At 36.0% G+C, this 15,352-nt stretch overlaps 2 protein-coding genes across 2 annotated transcripts; one reads left to right on the forward strand and one right to left on the reverse strand.

Annotated features, from left to right (window-relative positions):
- Positions 1-1,775: 1,775 nt before the first annotated feature.
- Positions 1,776-6,177, reverse strand: Cdk5alpha (Cdk5 activator-like protein). Its single transcript, XM_033380267.1, has 5 exons — positions 5,862-6,177; positions 4,873-5,714; positions 3,732-3,869; positions 3,026-3,231; positions 1,776-2,108 (listed from the first exon to the last, which is right to left on the reverse strand). Exons 2-5 carry the CDS (start codon positions 5,707-5,709, stop codon positions 1,964-1,966), a joined length of 1,326 nt encoding a protein of 441 aa, XP_033236158.1. The 5' UTR covers positions 5,710-5,714; positions 5,862-6,177; the 3' UTR covers positions 1,776-1,963.
- A 2,325-nt stretch (positions 6,178-8,502) lies between these two features.
- Positions 8,503-13,535, forward strand: me31B (ATP-dependent RNA helicase me31b). The gene is made up of 5 exons (XM_033380266.1): positions 8,503-8,733; positions 9,799-9,898; positions 10,893-11,271; positions 11,783-12,430; positions 13,243-13,535. Exons 1-5 carry the CDS (start codon positions 8,684-8,686, stop codon positions 13,443-13,445), a joined length of 1,380 nt encoding a protein of 459 aa, XP_033236157.1. The 5' UTR covers positions 8,503-8,683; the 3' UTR covers positions 13,446-13,535.
- Positions 13,536-15,352: the final 1,817 nt, after the last annotated feature.

Here is a 15,352-nt window from a genome sequence, read left to right on the forward strand (position 1 = left end):
TGCTTGTGATTAATAGTGCTTTCACAGTCTTTCTGTGTGGAGGCAACGCAATGATCATTGCTGGGGCCAAGCGCTCTACCCACTATGCGATCTGTGTGGTGTGCCAAGGACTCGCGTATTGTGAACGGTGGTGGAACCGCAGAGATCAGTTGCTTCTTGACTTTGAAGAGCTTTGCCATTCCTCCAGTACTGGCCGAGAAATCCAATTGAAACGCTGCTAAACAAGGTGCAAGAAGTGAGTGCTATGTGCAGACTAAATACAAGGGCAGGCGGGCCGAATTTCCAGTGTTCTCATGCGAGCGAGAGCGACAGAAAGAAAGACGCAAGAGAAAGGCTGAATAGGGGGCTGCCGTAAGGGACCATATGTACATACATAAATGTGTTTATATGGGTTACAGTGTGGCACAGTGCAAGTAACAAACAATAATAGGATTTTACTTTACTGGTGGACCACGCTATGGTGGACTATGCTATATAGATGGTGCAGACACCAAATCAGACAACCTTGGTAAGCTATGCCAAAAAGCAATTACCGAAACGAATTTTGAATAATTTGTCGAGGAAATAACTAGCATTTGTGCACCTAACATATCCAAGTTGAGGTCTATGACATTGGGAGAAAAATCTAAATTATCTTGCACTCAAAGGTCGCCCAAGCCAAAGGCCATCGTGGCCCCGAGCGCAGCAGCGGGGAGTTCGCGATGTCAGCCGGTCAGGCGCCTGGAGCGGACAGCCGTCGTCGAGCGCTCATTTACTCATATGAACCGGAAGGTCAGAAGGGTGTAGCTCCTGGTGAACGATGGTGGGCATATCGGTGTCCGCGGGCACTCAAGAGGTATTCCTGGCCACCGGATTCCTTTCAAGAGGGTTCCCAGGGTCTTCGGCTCTGGTTGATGGACTGATATCGAGCAACCATCCAGCTTATAGCAAAGGGATATCGGTGGAGACGGCACTGCACTCGTTAGTGGGTTACAGAGAGCCCTTCACAACAAAAATATGCACCAGAAATATTTGTTGATATATCCGGACCAATTAACAACATGGCTACTTACGCTATAATAGATCGACTTGAAGCGACAAACATACATCCAGCAATCAACATTTGGCTAAAGAACCTTCGATTTTGTAGGCGGGTGCAATCAACGTGGGCAACGCTTCCATGGTAAAGGGGGCACACAGAGTTACAGGGCCCAAAAAATAACGGCTTTTGCAGACGACATGATCATATTTATTACGGGATTTTGTGCATTAACTCTGAGCTCCATAATGAAACGTACACTCAAGAAGATATATGGGAGTGGGCGGATAAAGTAGGGCTCAATCAGCAGCACATGGGACCTGTCTACTGCTCTAATCTACTGGATCTACATGTCAGTCGTGCGACGAACTCGAAACCATGGAACATCCCATCTTTAACTGCCGGGCCATTTCACGGGCAAGGAAAACATACCTGGGCGACCCGGCGCTGACATTACTGGAAGAGGCCTAAATACCTAAATTCTCGAGGACGTTAAAACTTTACACGCATTCCCTCGATGGTTCTTATTTTATTGAAAAAAGATAAGACAATATAAGGGAATTAGAAAATTAAAAAAGGCAAAAGATTCTATTCAACACGGTCCCATTTTGTAAAACAAAATTTTCTGTTCCACTACGACTATATAAACATCATTGCACATAAAATTTCTTTAAAAAATTGTAAGTATTTTCGTTCTTTTAAAACAACTTGATGAACCGCACTAGAGGCCCATAAACTAAGTATGAAACAATTTGAAAATATTTTAATTTAAACACTATCCTTTATTATTTTATTTAAACGATTGTGAAGTGACATAATGAAATTGTCTAATGATTTGTAAAATATTTAGTAGTATTAACGGTATTTTTGCATCATTTCATCCGTAAAGCTCTGCCGATGCGCAGATAATGAGAGGTTAACAATATCCTCTCTGCCATTTATCCGTCAGGCTCCTCCACATGAAGATTTTTTTATAGAGGGATGATATTGACCACAAGACTTCAGTTCAGTGAACACTTCCGTAAAAAACCCAGGCTCTGCATTAATTTTTAGCATTTTATCGCTTAATTTGTTCACAATTACGAGGCACCTGAAATAAAAAAGGCCACCAAAACAAAAGTATATTAGACTATTAAAACGGTTTTTAGTATTTATAAACTTTTACTTTAAAACAAGATTAGGCTAAAAGCTAGAAGTTTCTAGCCGGGGTTGCCAGAGAATTGACTATCCAAGTCCCTGAACGGACAGCTATGTTGTATTGTTATGAATTCGTATATCCTGTACTCAAAGACTTTAGGGATATATTAGATTTGTGCTGTATGTGGATGTGTAACCCCCCCAATAAAATATATTCCTATTAGAATCAACAGCCTACAGTCGATATAGACGTGTTTGTCTGTGCGTCTATCCGTCCGGCCGTCTGTCTATCTTGTCTGACGCCTATTTCTCAAAGGCTATAAGAGCTGGACCAACCAAATTTTTGTATCCAGACTCCTGTGATAATGTTTTTTGCAAAACTTTGCCATGCCCTCTACCGCCTTACAAAGGAGGAGAATCCACAATTTTACGAGGAAACCGATAACGACAATTTTCATTGGGTCATTATTATAGTCATAATGGGCAAATCGCTTTTCTCCCTTGTGCGCCCCTAGCGGAGGGGACCGAGATACATCGGCTGGTGCTGGTGTTAGAATGAAGAGAGAGAGCGACAGATGTAGCTAAATACAAAACAGTATCAGAAAAATGGAAAGCATATTATATACTTCTAATAAAAAAGGTCAATTAAAATCAACTGAAGAATATAGCTAGAGGTCTTGATTTCTCTCTTTTGAGCCATAACCATGGCGAATCGCAAAATCGCATGATAGGTCCGCCGCACTCGACGATTGTCGTTTAATATGGCCGAAGGAAACCGAGTGATTTAGAAGTTTGGGATGTGCGTTTATGAGTTTCCAAACAAACAAAGTTTAAAATATATTTATAAATAATTTATCCGTTTAGTTTTACCTGTCCCAAAACTTATCCTTTGAGTCTTCAACCAAAAACGGCTTAAGAGGATAACTTATTTCATTTCCCATGTATGAGTATGATAGATACAAGCAGGTAAGCACAGAAGCTTGTAGATCCGATTCTTTAGATTCCTCTCCATCAACCAAATCACGAACTAGCATGTATACAAAAACAACATTTGCCGGGTTAATAAATGCGACATCCTAAAATAAAAATAAAAAAGTATTAGTTATATTGAAATAGCAGGAGTTGCAATGAAATTATATTCAATATCGTGGTTTCAGTGATAGGAAATGTTAAAAAAACTTCAAGGTATGCCTGCTCACTGGGAACGTTGTAAGTCGTTTCTACGGCAACACTGAATCCGGGAAAAAATGGTCGTATAATCTATTTTATCGTTCCATACCGCTCGGTATTTTTTCTCAGTGTAATTCTTACTTTCTTTGGGATTTGAATATTTTTATTTGTTAATCAAAAATACTTGAACGGTTGTATCTCCAAAGTACTTAATAAATCTTAATAATAAATTTGGGAGGTCAGAGTTAAATATTAGTTCAATATTTTAGTTGCAAAAAAAAAAATTGCACCAGTTTGCATGGCAATAGACAGACAGACATCTATGTACATTGTAGAAATATTTATTTGTTGATGCTAGCTAAGAAAATGTATACTTAACGGCTCTGTAACACTCAGCTTATCTTACCTGCCATCCTTGCAGCAATAAACTACGATCAACTGCTCTTAGCCACATCACAGCATCGCCAGCATCGAAGTTACTAAGTCTTTGGCAGCGACAATGTAGAAAAATTCCTAAGCACTTCAGCAATTCTGAAGTAGATGCCTGAAAACAAATTCATCATCTATTCAATTATAATGCAAATTAATTAGTGCCTATTATTTCTGTGCCTTTTCACCCGATTGGACATGTACATAGGCTCAGTTTGATATAAATTCCTTATATAAATACCTGTTAAGGTCTAATGATAATCTTTATTGTTTTCACAGTTGCTGGTCCCACAAATTATTAGACCTTTATCGGCTACGGTATTTATTTATTTCTAAAATGGTGTTTGGGAGGGTGGATTAAACGGCTGCACCATAGCCGTCTTAAACGACGTCTAATTAATGTACCAGTTGGGTTACACAGCCCTACATTAGCCATTAATATATTGTCAATATATGTATATGGTACACATATACATATGCTATATACGCCTCTATCTTGCGTGCTTTCGCGCCTTTCATTCTTTTGCTATCGCTATCTCGATCTGTCCGCTTACTAAGTATTTCCCAGACGCTAAGCTGAAGCTACAAAGTATTTAGGTCCAATTAATAGCTGCATTTATCAGCTTTTTTTTTTTGAATTGTAACCAGATGTAAGATGATTGCGTTTTCAGTTTTCTCGTGTCTTCAAAGCTGGGGATGCTGAAAAACATTTTCGTCCTTTGTGGTGTCATTTGTAAAAGTGTGATACTACAAGAGTCTAGATACAAAATTAGGTGGTTCTAGCTTTTATATTCTCTGAGATCTATGCGCTCAAGAAGACGGACGGATTGACAGACAGACAGACAGACATTGCCATATTATCTCGTTTATAGATGCTAATTAAGAATATTTATAGGTTATTTGATCTCAAACGCTTCTTTCTGGGTCTTACAAAGAAGTTTAATATATATATTATTTTATAAATACTTTTGTTTAGAGTTTTAAACACTATATGATTTTATGAATTTTTTTAAACCTAATACGCGCTTTGCGACATTTTAGGCATAAACAAGAAATAAAAGTGTATAGCTATAAAATTAAGTAAATGTATATACATAGTTCTACTACTAACTACTAACCTGAATTACAGTTTTTCGAGGAAACTGATTATTGTTCTTGAACTGCATTGAAGATGGTTGCATTTGCTGTGGCAGGCTTAGCGTCAAAGGCTGTTTTTGAATCAACTTATTGTGATTACATATTGAATTTTTGTTATTAACTTTGATAGAGTCCTTGACTTTAGAAGGGTTTTGAGATTTGGCTGTTACCGTTCCTGAATCTTCTCGAATATCCTGAGGTTGATTGTGGTTCGGTTGGTTATGCTCTTCTATTCGATTGCATTGAAGTTGAATGTTTCGATTCTTATCAGACGATGATGCGAAAGTGGACTCTAAAAACTGTGACTTAAAGCACGCTGTGGGTAGGTTTGCACATTTATTTTTGTTGTCGATTTTCTTTTTATTATGCGATGTTGATAGTTTTTTCCAAGAAAGGGCATTAATAAAAATTGAATGTTTCTTTAGGTTCTTATCAATAGAGCTTTTTTCTGATTTAATGGCTCCGTTTTCGTTTTGAGCATCCAAAACATTTGTTATAGTATCTTTAGACGAGTTGGCCAAATTGTGTAAGTGGTGTGAGCCCAACTGGGGGTGAGCCTGCAAATTAATATGTACTCCAGTATAGGTACCTTGTTGTCCTATAATATTCTTTGACAATTGATGGCAGACCGATTTTTTGTTTTCTCGGTTTTTAGCATTATTTAATTGCTCATACGAATAATTGTTTAGATGTGAATCAATTGATCCACTACTAACATTTTCGTTTTTTATATCATTTGAATGGTTATATTGAAAATTCGGCTGAGATGAATATATTGGATGGCGATCCCGTGGATTAAAACTCAACACAGTTCCCATATTGACTGAAAAACATATTTATAAATCAATATTACCAGTTAACTCATCTGTATTGGTAAGAGGAATTATTAAACCTCTATTAAAGTAGTCCAATAAACAACTTAAATTTTGTATAGGAATTTTTGGAAGAACTTAAAAGGCAAAACTTTTACCTCTTTATTTGTATACACATATACTCGTATACACATATATATTGTTATATATATTTAAAAATATATATTATATAATTAAATGTCATAAAAAACTGTCACAATTACGTTAGGCTTAAAGTAATTTTAACAACGCTATTGACAGTTTTATTTCCCTTTTTAGAGTTGCATTAAAGGTTCTTATTATAAACCATTTTTGTATGAATTTTGTAACAACTCAATCTTCAATTGTTAATGAAAAAAATTTTTTTTTTGCAACACAAGCTTCTGAAATACACAGTGCAAAGTTTAAAAATCGATATCTTCTATGCGCAGGCTCGAGTCGAGCCAGACTTGTAGGGTAGTTATAGCTGTGCCTTGTATTTCAGGGCATGCTCAGTAAGACTATGTAATATCGATATTCAAACACATAATGGTACATTTAAAAAATACTTGAAAATATTTTTGTTATTTCTAAAAGGATTCTGAATCTTGGATAACCTAAGATTTGGAATAGCCAAATTTGGTTGATATCCCAGAGGGTTTTGCTGCTATAACATTTCTAGTGGTTTGGAACTTCGACCACTTGATGTATGCATTATCATATATTTCTTTATTAGCATCAACAGCTGAAGTGGTATAGCGATTTCCGCCTGTCCGTTCATCATCTGTCAGCTTTAAAGCTGATTTTACCTTCTGAACGCATTATGTACGTACATATATACTAATCCTATTTCGTACAGGTATTGTGGAAGTACGTTGCATCGTTTGAAATGCGGACGTCCGTGAAAGTAAATGTTGTAAAATGTCTCCTTTATTTCAAAGAATACTCCAATAAGGAAATTTCGTCTCGACAAAATCTTTATTTATTTCGCTAGAATTTTGGTTGACTAGAAAATAACCATATTTTAATAAAAAATGTTGAAAAATGGTGTTCTATAGTAGTGCATGTAGAGATCAAATCCTCCCTTTACATCATGCCACTATACCGATTACCAGAGAGCAATATATTTGGCCTCTAATATATGTATTAAAGCAACGATTTGAAGAATAAAATAACAAACCCATGTATCTCCAACTAGTATCCAACTGAAAGTTAAAATTTAAGTTTGATTGATGCAAGCATTAAAATTTCTGCACGTAATAAAACATAAGAAACATTATGCATAAAATTTTGCATTATTCTAATAAATTCTATCAAATATTCAATTTACCCTAAAAATTCGTGCACCACAGCTATTCTGGGACGGATATTCAGTACATTTAGAATATTGAAGACTAGACTGAGTACTACGATTGAATGGTTATTTAAATATTCTACATTGATAACACTAATATCATTTAGAGAGCCTTTTGGTAAAAGCTTGCATAGCGAGAGAGGTTTTGTTATTGCTTCTTTTGTTTATTGCTTCGTGTGCAGATTGCGATTGCGGAGCAAACTACAAATTTATCTCTCTTTGTATACCCGATACTCGAATAATTTTGTGATCGCTTTTCAGTCCCCATAGATATACATACATATATAAATACATATAGATATGAACCTCAAATCATCAAATCTGTGGTGCTATGTAAAGAAACTTCAACTGACAGCGAACCTGATAGATGCATTGTTGAACGAATCTGCTGAATATTTCTCCAAGCAATTGCTGACTATCGGTAATGGCCGTGTTCCTTTCGACCAATCGAGCAGATCGATTTCATATCCTCCGAATTTTTGCAATTTCATCTCATCGAAAGACTATCTGATCAGCAATATCTGAACAATTCTGGGTTCCGGATATATTCCCGAACATTATTGCTAACCACAAAAACAACAAATGGTTTTTTCTGGTTTTAACTGTTATTTTATTTTTCCGTTTTCTTCTAGCTAGTGCTTCTTTTTCACATAACTTCAATATCTTAATTATGCTTATATTCTAAAAATCTGATAAATGCAGCTATATTCCGGAACCAAGCTTTCAAATCAAAATTCGTAATTTTCTGCGGAATATTTTTCTAAATTTGGACTTTGAATATTCGGAAATGTCGAAATAAAATGATTCCTTGGGTTTTGGTACAGGTACATTAATTGGGCGTCGTTTAAGGTATCGCTTGTATGGATCTATGGATAAATGACTAAGGTGCAGAAGTTCGACCAAACCTTTAAATGCCGCATTTTATCGTTAAATTACGTTACAAATACAAAAGTTAGGCTATACATTGAAAATAGTCGGAATGCGTAAAAAAGGTCTGAACGGTGTCGGGTTTCAACAAGGCGCGGCGCCATGCTCGACTGTAAATCAATCAATTTAGTTTGGCCACCCAGATTCAGATTTCAGATTTTACGTCTCCGGTTTTTTTTGTGGAGTTGTTTGAAAAGCAAAGTTTACGCTAGACAGCCTCATTCCATTGAAGAGCTCAAGTTGTTGTTTTCTTTTAAAGTATTCATTAAATCTTATTGATATTTCCCAGTTCAGACCAAAATTGTTTTATTTTCATGGTCATCAGCTGCTTGTTGTGGTTTATGTGCTCTGTGTTAATCGGCGTTTCACATTGTTCATAAATTTCCATCGTTCCACCAAGATTCGTTCTGTGTGCAGAAGGTATCAAATGCGTGGTCATAAAATTTGTTTCTTTTTCATGGTCCAATCCTAAAGATTTGTTTACAGAGAAACTAAAACATTTTTCCGAGTTAGCGTGTTATTGGTACTATTGACAGCATGTTGTAAGGCGACTAAAATCTTTAAATGTCTTTTGGGCCTTCGTTGCATAAAAAAACCGGATCAATATAAATAAATCTGTAGATGCTATTACTACTGAAAACTCTTTTATAGTGAAATTTACATTGGGAAAAACTGTTAATTATGATGACGGAAAAAATATCTTCTGGCCACACTAATTTATCAAACAAGGGGTTTGTATATTATTTATCTAAACAATATTAATGCAAAAAGAACAGCTTTTGAGATATGATATTGATGTATTTATATTTATGTATGAATTTAAGTCATTTACTTTTAAAGTTCTTATTTGTGCATGTTCTCCGCTACATAAAATATGAATACAAAATGTTGCATTCTCACACATACATATTTGGATTTTCTGGTAAATGATAAATTGGCGAAAGTGTTCTTATTTACAAAAATAAGCATACATGTAAAGACAAAGTTTATTGAATCTTTTTAGCTAACTTAAAGAAATGGTACAATCTGTTAACTGTTAACTGTAACTGTTATTAAAGATAAACTTTATGCGGAACACAAAAGCTAATGTAATACTTATAACAGAGATGCTGAAAGAACTTATATCTTTTTTAATACTTTTTTAATCAAACAAATGATTTACAAGTTTCATCCGCTTTATCTTAAGAGAAATATATATATTTGATTAATAGTGAGCATCTAATTGTATTTCTTTGACATCGCTCTACATGCGGGAAGGCTTTAAGATGGCGATCATGTGAAAGTGATTCCCTGACGATAGGTGTCTATTCATGCCAAGTTAAACTTCCGTGATATACTAGTGCTGGGAGCTTAATTGTTAACTAAAAGTAGATCTCAAATAAATATAAAAATTCGAATATTGACTGGACCACGTGTTATTTCGAGTTCCCGTTTTGTCTTGTGGCAATAAGCGGTGGCGGGTAAATTTTCATTAACTGCTAATCCCCACTGGGAGAGAGAGGTGGATAGCTTCAATATACTTTCGTCATTCCCGCAAAAATTTATTAGAACTTGTGATTGTATTCTAAAATATTAAATTAATTTAATTCCATTTTATTTCCAATTGAAAACAAGTTATTTGTTCAGACACGACAGAATAAGTTAATTCATTTTAAATATGGATTAAATAAGGTTTTTTATCGACTTTTTACACAATAAATTATCTCAATTGGTTGTTTTTGAATTGAGTTAAGTACCAGTCGCGAAAGTATAAAACAAACTATAACATAATAATTATTTACTTTTTTTTTATTTAGCATAATAAATGACCAGAAAATCCTTGCCAACATCAGTGACGATATGGGCTGGAAATCGAAGCTAAAACTACCCCCAAAGGATAACCGATTTAAAACAACAGTGAGTATTCGCTGAAATTATAGTATGTATTTGAGCCTCAAATTAAGGAGGTCATCATTTTTTAGAGCATCGATTGTCCAACTAGTTTATTTCAAGTATATTTTCGTACACCTGAGAGCACTTTTGTGCAACATGACTCTGTACATACATATAGATTAATAGAAAAAAACTCATACTAATTGTGAGCGAAATATGTGTACATCCAACATATTACGCCCATTGAAAACACAGTTTCAATCTTATTTAATTCTAATGGTAACTTCTTTAGCTACCAAATCTAGCACTCGGCTTCAGCCCGCAGCCGCTGCTTCAGGAAAGTGATGCGTTGAAATGGAGTTATTGTTGACATCCATTGCATTGCTACTGTCTGATCTGGAAGTGCCTGTAAAGATGAACCAACTAAGGATTCGAGAATGGTTCGACTTGTAATGAAAGCAATTCACACGAATTCGCACGACCTGCCCAAGTCAGACAGTCGGACAGAATTTGTCACGATATAGCAAGAGAGTTTTTTCCCTCAAATAGAAAAAATATCCGTTTCGTTCAGTCCGTATTGGGCGAGCGTTTTGAAAAAACGCTCAGAAAACTGAGACGCAGACTAACTGATCAAACAAAGCGAATACCGAAACCCAGCGAATCGATTAGGTTGCCTCTTCATGCAGGGCTCTATATTTCCTTCGTAATTTCCACCGCGCCAGTGTCTGTGAGCTTCGATGCAACAGTCTGTGTTTACTTTGTATTCTTTATTTGTTTGTATTCTAGGATTACCAGACACTGGTGTATTAGTTTTGTGTTAAATTCTCGCTTAAACTGAAAAAGAGTCTTTCCCGTTTCGAGAAAGTTCCCGTCAAGTTCCACATAAATCTAAAGGGCGAAGGAATATATTTTTGTTGTACCATATCTCATTTTAATGAATATATATATGGGGCATATATAGTTATAATAGTTAAGATTATTTATTGTACTTATATGTTGTTGTTTTTTTATATTTTAGGATGTGACCGATACACGTGGAAATGAATTTGAAGAATTTTGCCTTAAAAGAGAATTACTTATGGGTATTTTCGAAAAAGGATGGGAGCGTCCCTCTCCCATTCAAGAGGCTGCTATACCTATTGCTCTGAGTGGAAAAGATGTACTAGCTCGAGCCAAAAATGGAACTGGTAAAACTGGAGCTTATTGTATTCCGGTTTTAGAGCAAATAGACCCAACGAAAGACTATATCCAAGCATTAGTGATGGTTCCTACACGAGAACTGGCCTTACAAACTTCACAGATATGCATTGAACTAGCAAAGCATCTTGATATACGAGTAATGGTCACCACTGGAGGTACCATTCTAAAAGACGATATTCTTCGTATATATCAAAAAGGTACTTTTTAATATTTAATTTTTACAACGACAACTCAGAGGCGAAGAAGTAAACAAAATTTAAGTTTTTCAACTTTGAAGGTGTTATCATACAATAGGGCAGCAGTTTTTAATGCAGACAGCTGCATATCTGACCAAAGTCTATACAACCGTTCCAATCTTTGTTCTGCTTTTACCTTATCTTCTCAAGGCATTGCACTGCGCTTGCACTACACAAACACGCGCAACAAAACAACACCCCGTTTTTGACCCCATAAAGTATATATATATTCTTGATCAGCATCAATAGCCGAATCGATTGAGCTATGTCCGTCTGTCCGTCTTGCTTGACGCCTAGTTCTCAAAAACAATACGAGCTAGGTCAACGAAATTTTGTATCCTGACTGCTGCGAGGGCGGAGGGGAGCCATGCTGACTGAGTATGAGGTATAAATGGAGAGTTTCGGCTGTAGCAGCGACTCGCACCGTTCCGCCTCGCTTCATATCGAGTAATGGTTTTATTTGTATTTTCAGTACAATTAATTATTGCGACCCCTGGACGAATATTGGATTTGATGGATAAGAAAGTTGCTGATATGTCGCATTGCAGGATATTAGTTTTGGATGAAGCCGATAAACTACTGTCGCTTGATTTTCAAGGCATGCTGGATCATGTTATATTAAAATTGCCAAAGGATCCACAGATACTGCTATTTTCTGCAACATTTCCACTGACTGTGAAAAATTTTATGGAGAAGCATTTACGCGAGCCATACGAAATAAACCTTATGGAGGAACTGACGTTAAAAGGTGTCACTCAGTACTATGCATTTGTACAAGAACGTCAAAAAGTACACTGCTTAAACACGTTATTTTCAAAGTTGCAAATTAACCAATCTATAATATTTTGCAATTCTACGCAACGTGTCGAGTTATTAGCTAAAAAAATTACAGAGCTTGGCTATTGTTGCTATTATATACATGCAAAAATGGCGCAAGCACATAGAAACAGAGTGTTTCATGACTTTCGTCAAGGTCTCTGTAGGAATTTAGTTTGCTCTGATTTATTTACTCGAGGAATTGATGTACAGGCCGTTAATGTTGTAATTAATTTTGATTTTCCTCGAATGGCTGAGACATACTTGCATCGTATTGGGCGTTCTGGACGATTCGGTCATTTGGGTAAGTAATAATCCTAAAATACGAGTTTAAGTTACAAAATATTTCAAAACACTGTGTTGACTTTTTCGATATAAGACAAAAAAACGTCGGTCTTTAAACTTTTTATAACCGATACGATAAAGAATATAGCGTCATATTAGATTTTTCTGAAAGTGGATGTGTTTAACACCCAGCAGAAATCGTTTTCCGACCCCATAAACCCCAAATGTTTATTTTTGATCAGCATCAGTAGCAGAGTCGATATAACCATGTCCAATGGTCCAAATGATCACAGAGACTATAAAAGCTAGAGCAACCAAATTCAGACTTCCAAACTCCAGACTCCTGACACTGTCAAACTTGTATTACAAAATTTTTGCACGACCCTTCCCGCCCCCGAAAAGAACAAAAATCCACAATTCCGAAGATACGATCAAATCAATCATAGAATCAGAATTATAGATTCCCAATCCGCATTTCCAGAAGCTCTTGAGCAACATTTTTTAATTAAATAAAATTCCATTTTTACCATGGTTTTTTTTTATGTGCTTATTTTTTCACATTACCTACGTATCTTACATCTGGTTGTAATGAACTATGATTCTAAAATGATCACTAAAAGATCTAAAAAGAGCACTTTGTAGTCCTCAGCTAACCGTCTGAAAAATTGATTATATTTTTTAGGTTTTTGTTTACAAAATTTTCACTTTAAAAACTTGAGAAAAGTGAGAAAAGTTCCTTGTGTTTTTATATTTTATTTTTGAATTTTGAATCAACCCAATTAGTTAAGAAACTCATTTTAATCTTCAATCTTTTTTCAATTAATATTTTAGGAATTGCTATAAATCTAATAACTTACGAGGATCGCTTTGATCTTCATCGGATTGAAAAGGAACTTGGTACCGAAATAAAACCCATACCGAAGGTAATCGACCCTGCATTATATGTCGCAAATGTTAGCGGATCGTCTGGAGAAATTTGCAACAACAGTGATCTTAATACTTCTGCAAACGAGGAAGGCAATGTTAGCAAATAGAATTCAGATAAAATTGTAATTGTAGGTTTTTTAGTAGAATATAATACATGAAATCAATAAAGAGAATGAAATATTTCGGAAAACTAACAACGACCTAGATAAATACACTAGATATAAGCCCAGTAAAGGTATTTTGCAAATTTAATCAACAAAAATTGGTAAAAAAAAAATGAAACAAAAGTTGTATTTCCCCTGTGGATCCAGAAGGATTCTGTGAGGAGACATCGGTAGCACGGCATCGCCAGGGTTTTTGTTTGCCCTCAGACGTCTCGACAAGGGACTCCCACGAGTGCGTATGTTCTTGGGCGACTCAGGCCAATCCAATTAGCACAGAACGAATTTTTGTTTAGTTTGGAGCTTCTATTTGGTTTCAGGTAACTAATCTTGTCACTTATAAAATTTATCAAATTAAAGCAATCTTATTTATATATTCCAGAACTATTACGGGTCAAAAATGTATGGCCCTTGTGGATCGTGCTGTCCCATGTGCTGTGGAGGCTTCTGTGGTGGCTGTTACTGAGCAATAACGAAAGGGGCCAAGCCTTCCATTACAAATCGTGTGACACCATTACAAATAAAACATTTACAAATGAAATATTTACAAACAAATCATTACAAATAAAAATTTTTAACAAATCTTATTTATTGATGTCCTGGCTCATGTGGATTGTGCCAATATGTATTTTTATGGTTAAATTTGCTTAGACTGTTTGAAAATCCTTGATCCTTAACAAGGAATCCATAAAATCAGGGTATTTTTCTGATCACAGGAAGCAATGGCATGTCCTTATCGGCTCACAAATAACGGAGAAAATTAAATATTTTTGATCCTTGATATCCTTAGTCCTTGAAAAGGACTTCACCAAATCAGGGACATTTTTCCGATCACAGGAAGATATCGCACGCCCTGATTGCCCCATAAATAACGGAAAGAACAAAATATATGCGGCTGTAAAAATTTCCTATACTCTTGGTCCTTGATAAGGACTCCATCAGATCAAGGATTTTCTTCCGATCACATGAAGCCATCGCACGTACCGATCGGACCACAAAGAACGGAGAAAACAAGATATATATGTCTTGGAAAATTATCCTTGATCCTTCGTCCTTGATAAGGACGCCATAAAATCAGGGACATTTTTCCGATCACAGGAAGCCGTCGCACGCCCAGATCGTCCCATAAATAGCGGAGAAAACCAAACTGTCTTATAACTGGCTTTGAAAAAAAAAAACAAAAACTCGCATCAAATGGTCAAAATCTGGATGGGACACCAGGCCAACAGAAATCGGCAGAAGGTCGCTGAATTTTTAAAAAAATTTTTGGTCCCCCAAAAGTATGCACCACTTTTTTGCACTCGCTACAGTTGCTTGCTGCTGATTTCTGTTTGCCTGGTGTCCCATCCAGATTTTGACCATTTGACGCGAGTTTTTGTTTTTTTGTACAGTGGCGCCCCTATAGAGGATTTCGTGAACTACATTTTCAAAAACAACAAATTACAAGCCAGTTTTGTTTTCTCCCTTATTTATGGGCCGATCGGGACGTGCGACGGCTTCCTGTGATCGGAAAAATGTCCCTGATTTGATGAAGTCCTTTTCAAGGACCAAGGATATCAAGGATCAAAAATATTTAATTTTCTCCGTTATTTGTGAGGCGATCAGGTCATGTCATGTGATCAGAAAAAAACCCTGATTTGATGGAGTCCTTGTTAAGGATCAAAGATTTTCCCCCAGTCTAAGCCAATTTAACCCTAAAAATACATATTGGCACAATCCACATGAGCCAGCCCACCAATTAATAAGATTTGTGAAAAGTTTGTATTTGTAAATGTTTTATTCGTAAATACTACACGATTGCTTCAAGCTTTCTGCAGGAGTCACAGGATTTGAAATGGAAGGCTTAGCCCCTG

Source organism: Drosophila pseudoobscura, chromosome 4, assembly GCF_009870125.1.
Source record: "Drosophila pseudoobscura strain MV-25-SWS-2005 chromosome 4, UCI_Dpse_MV25, whole genome shotgun sequence".
NCBI lineage: Eukaryota > Metazoa > Arthropoda > Insecta > Diptera > Drosophilidae > Drosophila > Drosophila pseudoobscura.